Source organism: Neophocaena asiaeorientalis, unplaced genomic scaffold (genome assembly GCF_003031525.2).
Source record: "Neophocaena asiaeorientalis asiaeorientalis breed wild unplaced genomic scaffold, Neophocaena_asiaeorientalis_V1.1 scaffold357, whole genome shotgun sequence".
In the NCBI taxonomy this organism is placed as follows: Eukaryota; Metazoa; Chordata; class Mammalia; order Artiodactyla; family Phocoenidae; genus Neophocaena; species Neophocaena asiaeorientalis.
The window spans coordinates 1,581,117-1,597,767 of record NW_020173270.1 but is presented as its reverse complement, the minus strand read 5'-3'; the positions used below and the strand labels follow the sequence as shown (position 1 = coordinate 1,597,767).

Genomic DNA, 16,651 nt, shown 5'->3' with positions numbered 1-16,651 from the left:
ATCACAGATTTTTTGCTTGTCCTTGAAATTCATACAAATATAACTGTACAATATTTACTCTTTTGAGTGTGGCTTATTTTGCTCAGTATAATCCCAGTGAATTTTAATTAATTCATAATAAAAGATGAAATAAATATACAATGTTTCCTATATACCAGGAAGTCTCTTAAGTGTTTTACATGTATTGATTGAATCCTTAGTATATGTCTAAAAGAGTAGGCACTCTTGTTTCCATTTTACAGATGAAAAAACTTTGGCATGAAAAGTTTGTCACTTGCCTAAGGTAACTATCTCTAAAGTAGAGAACCAGGATTGAGTAGAATAAGAGACTGAACTGTGATAACTTAAAAATGAAGACTACCCTTGATCCCATGGGGAGTTCCCGAGCTGGGGCTGACCCTTCAGGGGTGTCTCAAATTGAGGCAAAGTAATTGTACCTCTGTACCCCCCAAATGAACCAGTCATTGGAAGTGGACTGGCCCCTGGACAGTTGCCATAATCAGGTGTGGCACTTTTCTTTGGCCCAAGGGAATTCCCAGAGAGGCTGTCAGCATGAGCCATTAGCAGCCAACACTTCCAGCAGCTGGGGAAGTGACTTAGTCCTAAAAGAAGAAACTGGGAAATATACTGGTCTCCATTATGGCCCTCCAATTATGCCACTCAGATGTACTTGCTTCTTACAGTGAATGCACATAGGATTCTGGTTGCTCTTGTTGCCTGGAGAAATTTCCAAGAGAAAGATAAATGGGACGAACTACAGACAACTGTCCACAGCAGCGATTCTCAGCTGTTCTAAGCGTCAGCTGCAACTGACACTTATCATCACGTTCCTCTACTACCCTACCCTACCCTACGTTCCTTTCAGCCTTGACTAGCATCTCCGCTGGTCTAGGTGGCTTACCTGGCGGGATGATCCAGATCATCGAGGAGTCTGAACACCTGGTCACCATACCTTTCTCAGGATAGAGCTGCTACACTTGTTCATCAAAAAAATTGGGAAAAGGATATCAAGAGACATCTCATTGGATTACCTGAATTCCGAATGTTTTCTTCTTTGCCCTCACTGTGTAATAGAAAACCCACATCTTCTGGGTGACGGGACTAAGTACCCATGCCAAAAGCCATGGTGACGTCTTTCCTTGTGTGCTGGCCTCATAGCAGCCATAAAGTTCAATGGGGCTTACTTTGCCTCCCAGTGGGAGTGTTCGCCTTCTGGGAACCAGGACGTTTAGGTTATTTTTTGCACTTTCCTCCCAAGAACCCCATAACCATCTTGAAGAACACTTGTGGAGGAGACTAGTTTAGACCACAGATGTGAGTATATCAGCACTTTGACAGCACCCAGGATGCTAGAGTAGTTGATGGAATTCCTGGGTAGGGACATGAAGCTTCCACACAGGTGACTGTTAAGAGTAGATTCTAAGCAGCAAAAGCGGAGAGCAGTTCTGGTTTTCTTCCCCCGCAGAGAACCCACTTACTCTACCTTGCTGCACCTTAGAAGGTTAGTCAGTATGAACTCTATCAATGGGCTTTCTTGCCTTATGGCTTCTGGTTGGGTTTAGTCAATGGGGAGCCTGGGCATGAAACAGGAGGATGAAATAGACTGAAGTCTGGCACTGGCTATTTCTTGCAGAACCTGGGTCTGGACACCACCCCTGTCATCCTCTCAGCTCCTGGAATATGATTCTCTCCTCTCTTATCTCTGGATTTCAATAATCATTCCCTCCACTTGCCCCTTCAGGCTTACGGGTGTTAGAGCACTGCCTTTACCAGCTACTGGATACCAACCGCCTTTTGTGGTCTTTCTATTGATACATCCTTCCTACACTACTCTGTAAGTAGCCCTTTTATGAAAACTCTACTTGATCTGCCCTAGTCTGAACGTCTCAGCTGTTTCCTGTCGGGGCTCTAAGAGGCCAACTCATTGAAAGTATAAGGGAAAGTCCTAACAATAACCCATAAACCCCAACAAGAGCAGGATCCACCAAGTTTTTTCTGCCAGTCCATCTTCTCCCACCCCCTCACCATCCCCAGCTTGTTCACACTGGCCTCCGTGGTGTGGGCCTCGGCATACGCCAAGACCGCTCTTGCCACACGAATTCATGTGACGCACTGTTCCAACTCATTAAGGTCTCTATGCGAGTGCACCTTAACTAAGAGACTTTTCCTTCCGATTCTACATAAAATAGCAGGATCCCAATCCCCTTTAACTATCTTACACTGCTTTAGTTTTCTACATCACACTTATAACAACATACTTTCTTGATTTTTCTGTAGGGAAAACCATTAGGATGTATTTTAATGGCAAAACTTGAGTTTCATTCATTGCTATAGACACCAGTGTCTCAAACAGTGCTTGGCATATAGAATACACTCAATAAATAGGCTATTGTTTAAGAGCACAGACTGTCTGGATTCAAATATGGGCTCTACCATTTACTAGCCAGTGAACTTAGGCAAGTAATTTAAGTGTACCATGACAGTTTTCTCATCTGCAAAATGGGATATTAACAGTCCACCTTTCTTAAGCTTATACTAAGTTAATATCCATAAGGCATTTAGAAGAGTGCATGGTCTTTGCAAAGAGCTATATAAATGTTCAACCATTTATTATTATATTTATTATTATTTTTTGCGGTATGCAGGCCTCTCACTGTTGTGGCCTCTCCCGTTGCGGAGCACAGGCTCCGGACGTGCAGGCTCAGTGGTCGTGGCTCATGCGCCCAGCCGCTCCACAGCATGTGGGATCCTCCCGGACCGGGGCACGAACCTGTGTCCCCTGCATTGGCAGGTGGACTCTTAACCACTGTGCCACCAGGAAAGCCCCAAACCATTTATTATTGTGTTGAAATACGTTGCTATGAAAAAATACGGCCCCTACATAAAAAAGAACAATTCACAAAACAATACCTAACCATTTATGTACGTATTTACATCAAAATACGTAAAGAAAAAATGACAATTACCAAGAAGAATTTGTCAATCCGTAACAACGGTGGAAGACTTTAATTCACATCTATCACTAAATAAGCTTGAAAGAAAAATAAAAACCAACCTGAATGTACATACTATATCTGAATATCATAAAGTCCACTTACTTGATAAAAATGTCATTAAATTAGAAAAAGGTATGTAGCAAATATAGTCTAATTTCTACTAGGATAAACTAAATCACTCAGGAGATAATCAGAAATACCTTTATGAATATGCAATGTGTTAATATTTTTAGAGTAAATGATGATAAACATATTACATATAAAACTATGGAACATAATTTAAGGTTTATCTTAGGGTATAGCTATAGATATAAATGTTTATACTTAAGCAAAGACTGAAAATTAAAGAGCTAGTTGCCCCACCCTAAGGATGAGACACTGATAAAGGTAATCCCATGCTCATAATATTTACACTTTTCATTCCCAGTTTAAAGTATTCTGTGGCCACTCAGAGAAGAGCTGAGGCAATCTCACGTTGAGTATCTTCTAGGGTTCCCCACCTGCGTGACTTCTCAGAAGTCAACAGACAGGACTCACCGAAAGATTTCCCAAAATTAATCCACAGGTTTTGCATCCAGGAATTTCATAGCTTTCCTAACATAAGAGGTATCATTAAAGGCATTCCCTCATTCTTTATACTCACAAATTTCTCTGCAACAACTTTTCAGTTTAAGGAATGTGGGAAAATGGAAGGCTTTCCAATACTGATGCCATTCAATGGGACATTCTCTCCAGAATAAATCATTATATCTCTTAAAAGTTGAGAGAACACTGAAGGCTTTCCCATAGTACTTGCACTCGGAATCTCTTCATCTTCTGTTCAGTAACGTAAACTCTTGTGCTATAGGGTTTTCCACGTTCCTTATATGAGTGAGTGTTCCTCTGTAGTGATTCCTCATGTGTGTTCTAAGGGATGAGTGTCCCTGAAGACTTCTACATTCTGATGATATTCATAGGACTTTCCCCTTAGTGTGAATTGTCACATGACTCCCTAGATATCACCACTGTATTCCTCAGATTTATCCACAATACTTAATCTTTTGTGCACATTAGGGTGAATTTGAGCTGAAAGCTTATCACAAAGACTGGACTCATGAGGTTTCTTTCACGGGTGAATTAACATGAGAGTTATTAAATATTATTTCATACTGAACAGACTGAAAGAATGAGGGTCTCCTGAAGGCCTTACATCAGTGATTTCATGGAAAACTGCTCAGATGGTTCCCAACAATCTCTGTTTCCTGGTATTCATACTGAGTATGGTCTCTTCCCACACTGTATCAGGATTGGTCTGTGTGACCATTAAAATACGGAAGAAGTGATGATATGTCCTTCTGAGACTAGGTCATAGAAGACACTGTGGTTTCTGCATTAGCTCTTCTTTAAATCAAATGCTTTGGGAGGAACCTGCTTTTACGTCATAAAGACACATAGCCCTGTGGAGAGTCCTACATGGTGAGAAAATGAAGGTTCCCTGCCAACAACCAGCACTAACTTGCCAGGCATGTGACTGAGCTATTCTCGAAGTGGACTCCTCAGCCAGCAGTAAAGTAGATGACAGTAGCTCCTGCTGACATCTTGACTACAACCTCATGAGAGTTCCTGAGCTAGAACTACACAGCTAAGCTGGCTCTGAATTCCTGACCTATAGATAATAAATGTTTGCTGTTTAAAACTATGATGTTTTGAAGGGAAACTTGTTATGCAGCAACAGATAACTCATACATCTAAGCGTGAGTTATCACAAGTTGTCTGAGAGATAAGATATCAGTGAATGCTTTCCCAGTTATTGTAGTCATATCCACCTATTATGGATTCTCTTGTGCACAGAAAGGTAAGAGTTAGTGGTGAAAGATTTCCCACAATGATTACATTCATAGGGTTTTTCTCCAGTGTGAGTTCTTACATGTTTCTTAACAGCTGAGAGATTATTAAAGGCTTTCCCACAGTTACTGCATTCATAGGGTTTCTCACCGGTGTGAATTCTCTTGTGCACAGTAAGAGAAAAGCTACTGCTGAAGGATTTTCCACACTGATTACACTCATAGGGTTTTTCTCCAGTATGAGTTCTCATATGCTGTGTGAGATACGAGCTCTTCCTAAAGGTTTTCCCACAATCACTGCACTCGTAAGGTTTCTCTCCTGTATGAATACTGTTGTGCCCAGTGAGGGAGGACCTCGTGCTGAAGGCCTTGCCACACTGATTACATTCATGGTGATTCTCCCTCGTATGAATTCTCTTGTGGCTTTTGAGGTTACAACTAGTGCGGAAGACATGAAAACACTGGTTACATTCGTAGGGTTTTTCTCCAGTGTGGATTCTCACATGCAGTCTGAGGGAGGAAGGATCATTGAAGGCTTTCCCACAGTCGTTGCATCCATAGGGCTTCTCCCCATTATGTATTCTCTTATGAATAGTGAGGTAGGATCTGCTGCTGAAGGATTTGCCACACTGATTACACTCATAGGGTTTTTCTCCAGTGTGAATTCTTTTGTGCTGAGTAAGGTTAGATTTTGTGCTGAAGACTTTAAAACACTGATTACATTCATTGAGTTTCACTCCCAGATGACTTCTCTCCTGTTAAGAGATGAATGAAAACTATAATTTATACTATTTTTTAATATTCAATGCTGTTATACAAATTCTCTCTCCCAGGAATTCTGTTACATTATTATAATTGATGTTTTGGTTACCTATTTTAAATGCCTGTCAAACTGGGCTTCTGCCCAGTTTGAGCTCTTAGAAGTTAAAAAAAGAGAGACAGACACATTGCCACAAGTCCTTATCATATTCACAGAGCATTTTCTGATAAACTTAAGACCACTTTATATTTCGACAGTCAATATTTTAATCACATTTAAGGAAATATTTACTTGTGGAAACTCTCACTAAAGAAACAAGTCTGGAGTTAATTTATAGTTTTCTCCAAATTCACAACTGATTTACAGTATCTCTTCTGAGACACCATTATCTCATATGTAAATAACATTTCCCTTTAATGACTCTCCTGTTTATTCTGTGGCTTTTCTAACTTATGGAATTCTCCTACTGTGAAAAAACAGCAATCAACCATGTTAGTCTTACCACTTTTACACCATTAGAATGTTCTTTTCTAAAAACATGCTTCTTAGGAGTTAACCATTTTGCTTTAAGTACCGTCTCCAAATCTGAAACAAATTGAAAAGAAATTTAAGCTGACGGAGAAAAGAAACACAAAAGTACACACGAGTATAGACAGACTGAGGGATTAGGGTTTTTGAGCAAGTTTGCAATGAAAGGGATATGAGTATTCAAATTACAGGTATTAAAAAAGGATTCTAAAAGGATTAGGACTGATCAGAGATTTACAAAGGGAGGAATTATCAGGAAGGTAAAGTAGGAAGGAGTTGGACAAAGAGCTCATATGAGACTTAAATTTAAAAAGGAAAAGAGACGTCTTTATTTTTTCCCCCTCTGAGTCCAAAGTAAAGTATGAGATGTTGAACAGAAAGTTAAAGAGGAAAGAAAGAAGGTGCATGAGGAAGCTCATAACAAATGTTCATGGCCATCTCTGTCAGAAAAAAAGGACATTTTACAAAGTTCCCTGATTGCCATTTCCAAATGTAATACTCCCATGCCCTGAATCACTGGCTAGAGCTATTCCTCAAAAAGACTATTTCTCATATCTTCCTAGTGCTCACCTGGACAGGTGCCTGGAAGAATTCCTCTTTCCTCTGTCATCACCTTGTCTTCTTGCTCCAACTGGGAGATCAGACTGGGTTTATCAACATGATACCCTATTTGCGGAAAAAAGCCGTGTTATAGGGGGGCTGTGCAAGTGACAAGCAACTGCATGAAACTGAAGCCAAGAATTCTGAAGACGGGCAAGTGTGGCTTTGGGAGCAATGAAATAATTACATCTAAATTCTAATGAATATAGTAACTCTCAGGAAACAAAAATACAAGCAACTCATTCAATATCCAGGTGACAGGGCACACATAGGCCAAAAGTCCATGCCCAGGTTTTTTTGAAAATTTATTTATTTTGGAGCAGAGAAAGGTTTATTGCAAGGCCATGCAAGGAGACGAGGTGGCTCATGCCCTAAAAAGCCTCGAGCTCCCCGAAGGGTTTTGGCAAATCATTTTTAAAGGTCAGGTGGGGGGGGGGGCAGGGGAGTTGCAAGGTACATGATCAGATCGTGCACAATTCTGATTGGCTGATGATGAGGGAACAGGGTGGTGTCACAAGGGTTAACTTTATCAGTCCTTAGGCTCCAGGAGGCCTGGGGCTATGTGCTCATGGTCATCAAGTAGTTAATATCTTCCATTTGGTGGTGGTGGTGTGTGTGTGGGAATCATGCCCAAGTTTAAATACACACTTCAAAAGCTATAAAGCTTTTACATATGGAGAATATAAAGTCAGGGTAAGGAAATATTCAGTTCATAGGGAAGGAATTAAACAGAAAGCTCTATGAGCATGGGGACCATGTCTGTCTCCATCACTGTACTCCTACACCCCAGTAACGGACCCAGAAACAGACACATGCTTGACATCTTGTGAGAAATGATGACAATGAAAATCATGGAATATGGAACTTCAGAGGCCCCCCTCTCTATGAAAACAGTGAATAAACTGGCAAAAACTGCCAGAACAACTTTATCACAACTCTGAAAACTTATCAAAAGTCTACAGCAACCAGGAAAATGCTTAATCAAAGACAAAAAACAGCTGACATTTTAACTGACCCTTGCCTCATCCTCTACTCCTTGCTTTGGCTGTGACATTGAAGACAACTCCTAGTACTAGAGGGAGTAGGAGGGACCTTATTCTCAACAAGCTATGGTTGTTTGTTTTGACCTTTCTGGTGGCTCCCTGAAGGACTGGCTCAAAGGGCTTGCCTTTACTTATCTAACCCCAAACTCTCCGAAGGCTGAGCTGGTTACCCAGTGGGCATGTCCTGAAGACATTAAAAGGCAATACATTAGCCACTACTGCCTGAGGCAAGTGGAAACAGCAAAGGAAAGCAAAAGGCAAACCAAGAAGCCTGGAGGAAAAGTATAGAATAAAATGCTTTGGGGAATTTTTGAAAAGCTTTCTGAAAAGCTCCCTCATATTCCTTTGCATCTAGAAAGCCATGTGCATACCCAGGCTTGGGCACATGCTCAGAAAAGACATGAGAGGGCACTAAGTCCTCATCTTTGGCAGACCTTCAGGCTCTGCACAAACAGGAAGTGAAAACTAAGGCGGAGTTATAAACTGCTTGATTTTGAAGGTATGCCCCTGTATAGAGAGACTAGGAGTTTTTTATTTTTTGTTCCAAGTGTTCAAGGAAATCTGATAAATCACTAGCTAACCATTAAGATAACAGAACAGAGTCTTCAGTGGCCACATACAGCAAATACTGACATTACAAAAATGAGTTCAGAAATATCACTAAACATACATACCACAGCAACAACAACAAACTCTAGGGATGGGGAAAAATGTGATTCCAGAATTACTATGTTGTAATATTCCAAATGTCTAGTTTTCAACAACAAAAAATTATAAGGCAGGCCAATACGCAAAAGTATGGCCCATTACAGGGAAAAAACCGCCCAAATTTAGTAGAAACTATCTTTCAGGAAGTCAAAACATTGGACTTGCTAGACCAATAATTTAAATCAACTGTTTTAAATATGCTTAAGGATCTAAAGGAAACCATAAGGACAAATTCTGACCAAACAGAAAACATCTTAAAGAGACAGAAATTATAAAAAGAAACCAAACAGAAATTATGGAATTGAAAAGTACAATAACTATAATGAAAAATTCAGAAGAGTGGTTCAACAACAGATTTGAGCAAGAAGAAAGAATCAGTAGCCATGAAGATAGGACAACTTATATTACTCAGTTTGAAAAACAGAAAGAAAAAAAGAATAAACAAAATATGACCAGCACCTAAAAGACCCACGGGATACCATTAAACATACCAACATACACATAATAGGAGTCCCTTAAATGAAGAACGGGCAGAAAGAATATTTAAAGAAATAATGGCTGAAAACTTCCCCAAATTTGATGAAAGGCATAAATGTACACAACCAAGAAGCTTAACAAACCCAAAACAGGATAAATTCAAAGAGTCAGAATCCATCCTGAAACACATAATCAAACTCTGGAAAGACAAAGACAGAGTATCCTGAAAGCAGCAAGAGAGAGGAGATTCATCATGTGCACAGGATCATCAGTGAGAATAACAGATAATTTTGAATCAGAAACCACAGAGGCAACAGGCATTGGGATAATATACTCAAGCTGCTTAAAAACAAAAAAACAAAAAACAGTGAACCAAAAATTCTGTCCTTCGAAAATAAAGAAATGAAGACATTCCTATAAACAAAATCTGAGTGTTTGTCACTAACACATCTATCCTACAAGAAATGCTAATAGGAGACTTCCAAGCTGAAATGAATGGGCAATGAATACTGACTCAAATCCACACAAAGATATAAAGAACACCAATAAAGGAAAATAAATAGGTAAATATAAAAGTCAAAAACAATTGTTTATTTTTGGTTTGTAACTCATGTATGTTTGGCTATGACTCCTCTTTTTTTCTAATATGATTTAAAAGAGAAATGTCTGAACTAAAAATTATAAATCCATGTTAATGAAACAATGTATAAAGTTATAATTTGTAAAAAACAAACAAACAAACAAAAAACAGCATACGGAGGGGGCACAGCTATACAGGAGCTAATTTTTTGTATACTGTTGAAATAAGTTGATATGAAATCAAAATAGATTGCTTAAAATTAAAATGATAATTGCAATCCCTCAGGCAACCACTAAGAAAATAACTAAAAAATATAACCAGAAATGAGAAGGGAATCAAAATGGTCCACTAGAAAATACCTAACACAAAAGTAAACAATAATGGAGGAACTGAGGAATAAAAATGATATAAAGCATGTAGAAAACAAACAGCAAAATGACACAACTAAGTCCTTCTTTATAAGTAATTCCATTAAATGTAAACAGAATAATCTGTCCAATTAAAAGGCAGATTTTGGCAGAACGGATAGAAAATAATCAATTATACGCTATCTATAAGAGACTCACTTTCTATCTAAAGACACTAACAGGTTGAAAGTCAACAAGTGGAAAAAGATATTCCATATAAACCACAGCTAAAAAAGAGAGAATGTGACTATACTAATATCAGGCAAAATAGACTTTAAGACAAAAATTCTTACAAGACACAACAAAATATATGATGATTAAAAGATCAATTAATCAAGAAGATATAATAATTACATATACGTACCTAACAACAAAGGCTTAAAATATACAAATTCAAAACTGACAGAACTGAAGGGAGAAATAGAGTTCTACGATAATAGTTGCAGACTTCAATGCCCACTTTTAATAATGGGTAGAACAACTAGTTAAAAGACCACCAAGGAAACAGAGGACTTAAACAATCCTATAAACTTACTAAACCTAACAGACATAAAACACTTCACCCAACAACAGAACACACGTTCATCTCAAGTGCATGGAAAACATGCTCCAGAATAGAGCACGTTAGTCCACAAAACAAGTCTAAATAAATTTAAAAACAATAAAATCATACAAAGTATCTACTCTGACCACAACAGAAGCAAATTAAAAATAAGCAACAGAGGATATGTATTGAAAAATTTAATATTGTTATGACAATAATAACCAAAATCATCTACAGATTCAATGAAATCGCTATCAAATTTCTAACAGCTTTTTTTACATAAATGGAAACGTGATCCTAAAATTCATATGGAATTGCAAGGCATCCTGAATAAACAAAGCAGTCCTGAGAAAGAACCAAATAGGAGGAATCACACTTACTGACATCAAAGCAATGGTAATGTGGTACTGGCACAATGCTAAACACAGATTAATGGAAAATAATTGAGAGTACATAAACTCGCATTTTATGGTCAAATAATTTTTGACAATTGTGCCAAAACAATTCAATGGGGGCAAGAATAGTCTTTGCTACAAAGATGCTGGGACAACTGGATTAATACATGCAAAAGAATGAAGCTGACAATTTCTCCTAAGCCATATAAAAATTAACTCAAAATAGATAAAAGATTTCATTGAAAAGGTAAAACTATAAAATTTTTGGAGGAAAACATAGAGCTAAATTTTCAGGACCTTGGTGGCAATAACTAGGTATGATACCAAATGCACAAGAAATAAAAGGAAAAAGTACATAAATTGGACTTCGTCAAAATTAAAACTTGTGTATCAAAGGATACTATCAAGAAAATGAAAAGATACCATACAATGGAAGAAATCATTTGCAAATAGGATCTAGTATTCAGAATATAATAAACCTCTAAAACCCCAAAACAAAAAAGATAACCCAATTAACAAATTGGCAAAGAACTTGAATAGACATTTCTCCAAAAACGATATACAAACAGCCAACAATTACATGAAAAAAATGTTCAGTGTCATTAGTAATTAGGGAAATGCAAATCAAAACAACAGTGAGATACCACTTCATACCCAGGAGGATGGCTATATTCAAAAAAGCAAATGTTGGGGAAGATATGGAGAAACTGGAACGCTCATATATTGGTGCAGCTGCTGTAAAAAACAGGTTGGCAGTTCCTCAAGAAGCTAAACATAGTAATCTATAACCCGGAATTCCACTCCTAGATACGTAGTGGAGAGAACTGAAACTAGGTGTTTGAACAAAGACTTGTACACAAATATTCAAAGCAGCATTATTTACAATAGGCAGTCAGTGGAAACCACCCAAATGTTTATCAACCAAATGAACGGATAAACAAAATGTGGTATACCCATAAAAGAGCATGTTATTCAGTCATAAAAAGGAATAAAGAAACTATACATGCTACAACATAGCTAAACCTTTAAACATTAAGTTGCTTGAAAGAAATGAGACGTAAGGATCACACATTTTATGATTCCATTGATATGAACTGCTCTGAATAGGCAAAGCCACAGAGCTAGAAAGCAAATTAGTGGTTGCCAGTAGTGGGGAATGGGGAAGGTAACAGGTACTGGCCACTTAATGGGTACAGGTTTTAGGGGTGATGCACAACACTGTGAATTTATCAAAAGCCACTGTACAACTGATTCACTTTGCTATACAGCAGAAACTAACACACCATTGTAAAGCAATTATACCTCAATAAAGATGAAAAAAAAAGCCACTGAACTGCATACTTTAAAATGATTAAAATCGTGAATTTTATGTTATGTGAATGATACCTCAATTTTAAAAAAGTCTTGTTACCTGAGTCATTAAATAAATGCAGGAATGATGTCAGGCTTACCAAGTGAAGCCAGGTTCCTGCAGTTCTCCAGCATCACATCTCTGTACAGTGTTCGCTGAGAAGGGTCCAGCAGCGCCCACTCTTCCTGGGTGAACTCCACAGTCACATCCTCAAAAGTCACCAAGTCCTAAACCACCACAAACATCATGGCTTAGCCAAGGACCAACCCCACCAATGTGGACAGGAAAAGAGCCAAGGATGAGAGAGGAGTAGGAACAGGGAATCCAAAGCAGAAGCTGTATGGGCAGGGTTCTGATCTCTGCTCTCAAATGCTCCTAGGGTCAGCCCTGAACTCTCTTCTCCTGTCCATTCATGCCCACCCCCAATGTTAAATGTACCTCTAACACACAGGTGATTTTCTTTCCCAGTGAGACTGTGACATCCTGCAATCGAATTCCCCTCAATCTCAAAGGATGAGCATAGGCCTAGGACATTGCAGAAATCAGAGAAGTACTTGGTAAATGGATGAATGATGCCCTAATGGCCATCACCAATTGCCTGAGTTTAGGACACAGTCATGTCTTTCCTTAGCTTCCCCTTAAAACTCTCAGCAAAGGGGCAGGAGAGTAGGGAGGGAAGGATTGGGAGTTTGGGATTAGCAGAGGTAAACTATTACATATAGGATGGATAAACAGCAAGGTCCTACTGTATAGTACAGGGAACTACATTCAATATCCTGTGATAAACCATAATGGAAAAGAATATGAAAAAGAATACACACATACACACACACACACACACACATTCTGTCACTTTGCTACACAGAAGAAATTAACATGACATTGAAAATCAACTATACTTCAATAAAATTAAAAAAACAACAACAAAAAACAAAAAAAAACCTCTCAGCAGAACATGGTGTAGACAGTGACCGTGGAGGAGGCTCTACGTTGCAGTAAATGCTGACATATGCTAACACTGTTTGGGTTGCCCCAAACCCTCCATCAGATGCCCAAAGATCTGATTTGGCTCTGATGCTGCAGGTCACTGAAGGATAACAAGTCCAACTTCTGGTCAAAGGAATAATGATTTGGAAACAGGAATATCTGACTCACCTGTAACCAGTCTGTCAGGAAACCATTAGCCAACCCTTCCTCCTCTGTGCATCCTTTCTGGTGAGAGGCTGGGTATAGGGAAGACTGAGCTGGAGAAGAAGAAATGTCCCAAGAATCCAGGATTGCCCCCTGTTCTCACACTCACAAATCTGGAGGCTCCCCCACCTACTTGTGATTGACTGTATCCCCAACAGACACAAATGACTATTCCCACACACAGCACATACCGACACCCAAACACCCACACCCAGCTTCCACAGGAAAACGGAACAGAGCACTGTCTCACCCAGGGCCAGAAAATAGGGCCAAGCGCCCTTCCACGCTGGAGGAAAAGACTACTATTTCCATTTTGCAGATGAAGAAACTGAAGTCCCAAAGGACACCACTGTTATTTTCTTTTTTAAGTTTATAGAAAAAATTAGAAGTATAAATCAAAAGCTCCCACACATTCGCCACACAGGTGACATCTCCAGAGACACTCAAACCAGCTAAGTCGCAAATCCCAAGAACCACAGTCAGGCACCAATGACCTCCAGGTTCATGGGGTAACACACCCACCTCAACTTCTCAGTCCCTTCCCTCTACCTGCTCTGTGGTGCAGGGGCCTTTAACACCTGGGCTCTGAGGGCTGACCCCCAAACTCACCACAAGAGGGGGACAGAACCATGGTCGCCATCCCGTGATTCAGACAGTAAGTTTTCCTGAACAACAGGGAGCAGAAGAACGAGGATGCTCCTCCTCTTTTCCCCACAGTGCACTCAGGACAGGGCTCTGGAATAAACGGGAAAGCACAAAGTCTTCACAACCAACTTCCCTCTCCAGGGTACTGAGGACAAATCTTTAGCCTGTCCACCATTTCCTCCTTCAAAATGCATCTGCCTCTGCCCACAATGGTGGCTACTTCTCCATCCACCTTAAAACCTCAGCTTCACTGAGTCTCAGGGCACATTCTTCCCATCCACGTGGTTGTCACAAACACATTCCCAGCTACAATCCCTCATTCACTGGAGACTCTGGCCCCTGACTCCCAATATTCTTTCAACCTCCCATCCTACCGCACTCGAGTGACATCAGAGCCCAGGAGGGTGGCCCTCACAGTACTATGAGTCTGTCCTCATTCCACCTTGGCCACGCACTTCCCCAGGCACCACCCTAGACTTTGTTATCACCGGACATGATTCTACACCTACAACAATAGTTCAGAAATTTCTCTCTCTGAAGCCAATCTCCCAAACTTCGACCTTGATCATTCATTGCTTTTCTTTCACTACATGTGTTCTTCTCCCACGCAAAGGGCTCAGTCCACACACTCTCCCACCCTCCTGCTAGAGCCACCTCCTCTCCTCATTTTTTACTTTCCCAGCTTGGGTCTCACCGTCCTTCATTTCAACAAATTTCCTCACCCCTACATCCTACCTTCACTCTGGCCCAGCAGAACTCCAACCAGGCATGGTTCCAATCATCTGCCTGCTCATGGCAACATCTGGGCAGACCAACCTGCACAAGAGTGGTCATGTTGCCACCTCTAGAAAAGCATGGTCAGCAACGTGAAAAGAGCCCTCAACACCGCAGGGCAATACTATAAGTCAGTGTAACTTCCTACTCGTGAACCCTTCTCTTATCTCTTTAAATCTCACACAGCCTCACCTCTTCCCTCTATGGTTATCAGCTTCCCGAATAGCTTGAATGATCCAAGCTTCCTGGTATTCACAGCCACACTGAATCAGGGCTGACCTGTGTGACCAACAGAAACTTGTGGCGATGACTTCTGAGGGTAGATCCCTACAAGGCACTGTAGCTTCTGCTTAGTCTTCTGAACTGCTTGCTCTAAGGGAAGGCAACTGCCATATTTCAAAGACACTCAAGCAGCCCTGTGGAGAGACCTACTTGGAAAGGAACTGTCCCCTCCAACAGTCAGCACTGATGTGCCAGAATGTGAGGGAACCTCCTTGGAAGTGAACCCTTCGGCACCAGCCAAGCCTTCAGATGAATGCAGTTCCAGCTGATAACCTCCTGCAGCCTCATGAAAGTCCCAAGCCAGAACCTTCCCGCTAAGCTGCTCCTGAATTCCGAACGACAAAAACTGTGAGAGATGGCAAATGATTATTGTTTTAGTCACTAAGGTTAGGGATGCTCTGTCATGCAGCAATACATAACAAATACACCCTCACTTTCAGCAGATGGTCCTGCACCTTACTTCTCAAAGTCATCTCCATGAGAAGGAATCTACCCTTCGTATCTTGCCACCAAAACTATATTCTGCACCATGGTTTCCTCCCTCTCTCGTTATAAACCAGGACCTGCCTTCTCTATAATACTGGGCTCTGCAGTTCTGTTCTGTGTTCCACTCCATCTGCCTTTTTAGGAGCTGGACACCATCGATTCTCTCTCCTTTACCCTTCCCTGCAAGCTCTCCCACTCTACTGGACTCCCTCACACCCTTTAAACTCAATGAAGTGTTTTTGGTAGTGAGACACATTTATCCTAAGGGCATAGTTTTCTTTCTAGTTACCACCCAGTCTATCTCCCTCATCATTTTTTTTTTTTTTTTTTACTCTCTGTCTCATTTCCTCATGTCCCACCCACTCTGAGACACAGTTTAATTTGGTTTCCACCACTACCAATTCAATCAGTAGAATCATCATTGATCTTATTCACAGGACGAAGATGTAGATTGCAACTACACTGATACCATTTCTTATCTGTCAGATCAACAAAGACACAGGGGACCACATCTTTCATTGGCAAGGCTGTAGAAAAAAGCACTCTCATACACTGTTGGGGTAGAACTCCTGTGGAAGGAAATTTGTTATCCTCAAGCAAAATGCAAAAACATTGATCATTTCCCTGTCAATCACACTACAAGGAATCTATTTGAAAGATACACAAATACTAAAAGACAAGAGCAAGGTTACTCGCTGTAGCATTATTTATAATATCAAAGGATTGGAAACAACACAAATTGCTATATATAGGAAATTGGTTCAGTAAACTACGGAATATCCTCATAAGAAGCATGAAGCCAAAAAAAGAAAGATACGATCTCTAGGTATTGATGGAGAGTTTTATCTCCAATAAATTTAAATGAAAAACAAAAACAACAACAACAAAATCAAGGTACAAAGCAACAGAAATGGTATGTTTCCTTTCTATAAGGGAATGCCTCCTCTCCCTGGAGTTACAGAATACAACGTAACTCCATAAAACGAGCTTCTCAAGGTCACTATCTGTGTCCTTCCTGCATCCAAAAGATAAAAGCAATAAAGTGTGTGCAGGGAGGGGAA

General features: G+C 40.1%; 1 protein-coding gene across 1 annotated transcript in view; it reads right to left on the bottom strand.

The window, feature by feature from the left end:
* Window positions 1-2,975: 2,975 nt before the first annotated feature.
* Window positions 2,976-16,651, bottom strand: part of LOC112400296 (zinc finger protein 699-like) — a 65,781-nt gene continuing 52,105 nt past the window's right edge. The window contains exons 7-13 of the mRNA XM_024746006.1: window positions 15,255-15,450; window positions 14,013-14,138; window positions 13,368-13,456; window positions 12,313-12,439; window positions 6,678-6,773; window positions 6,082-6,164; window positions 2,976-5,574 (exon numbers count right to left, since the gene is read on the bottom strand). Coding sequence (XP_024601774.1) covers window positions 4,792-5,574; window positions 6,082-6,164; window positions 6,678-6,773; window positions 12,313-12,439; window positions 13,368-13,456; window positions 14,013-14,138; window positions 15,255-15,450 — 1,500 coding nt within the window. The 3' untranslated portion in view covers window positions 2,976-4,791. The remainder of the gene's footprint in view (window positions 5,575-6,081; window positions 6,165-6,677; window positions 6,774-12,312; window positions 12,440-13,367; window positions 13,457-14,012; window positions 14,139-15,254; window positions 15,451-16,651) is intronic.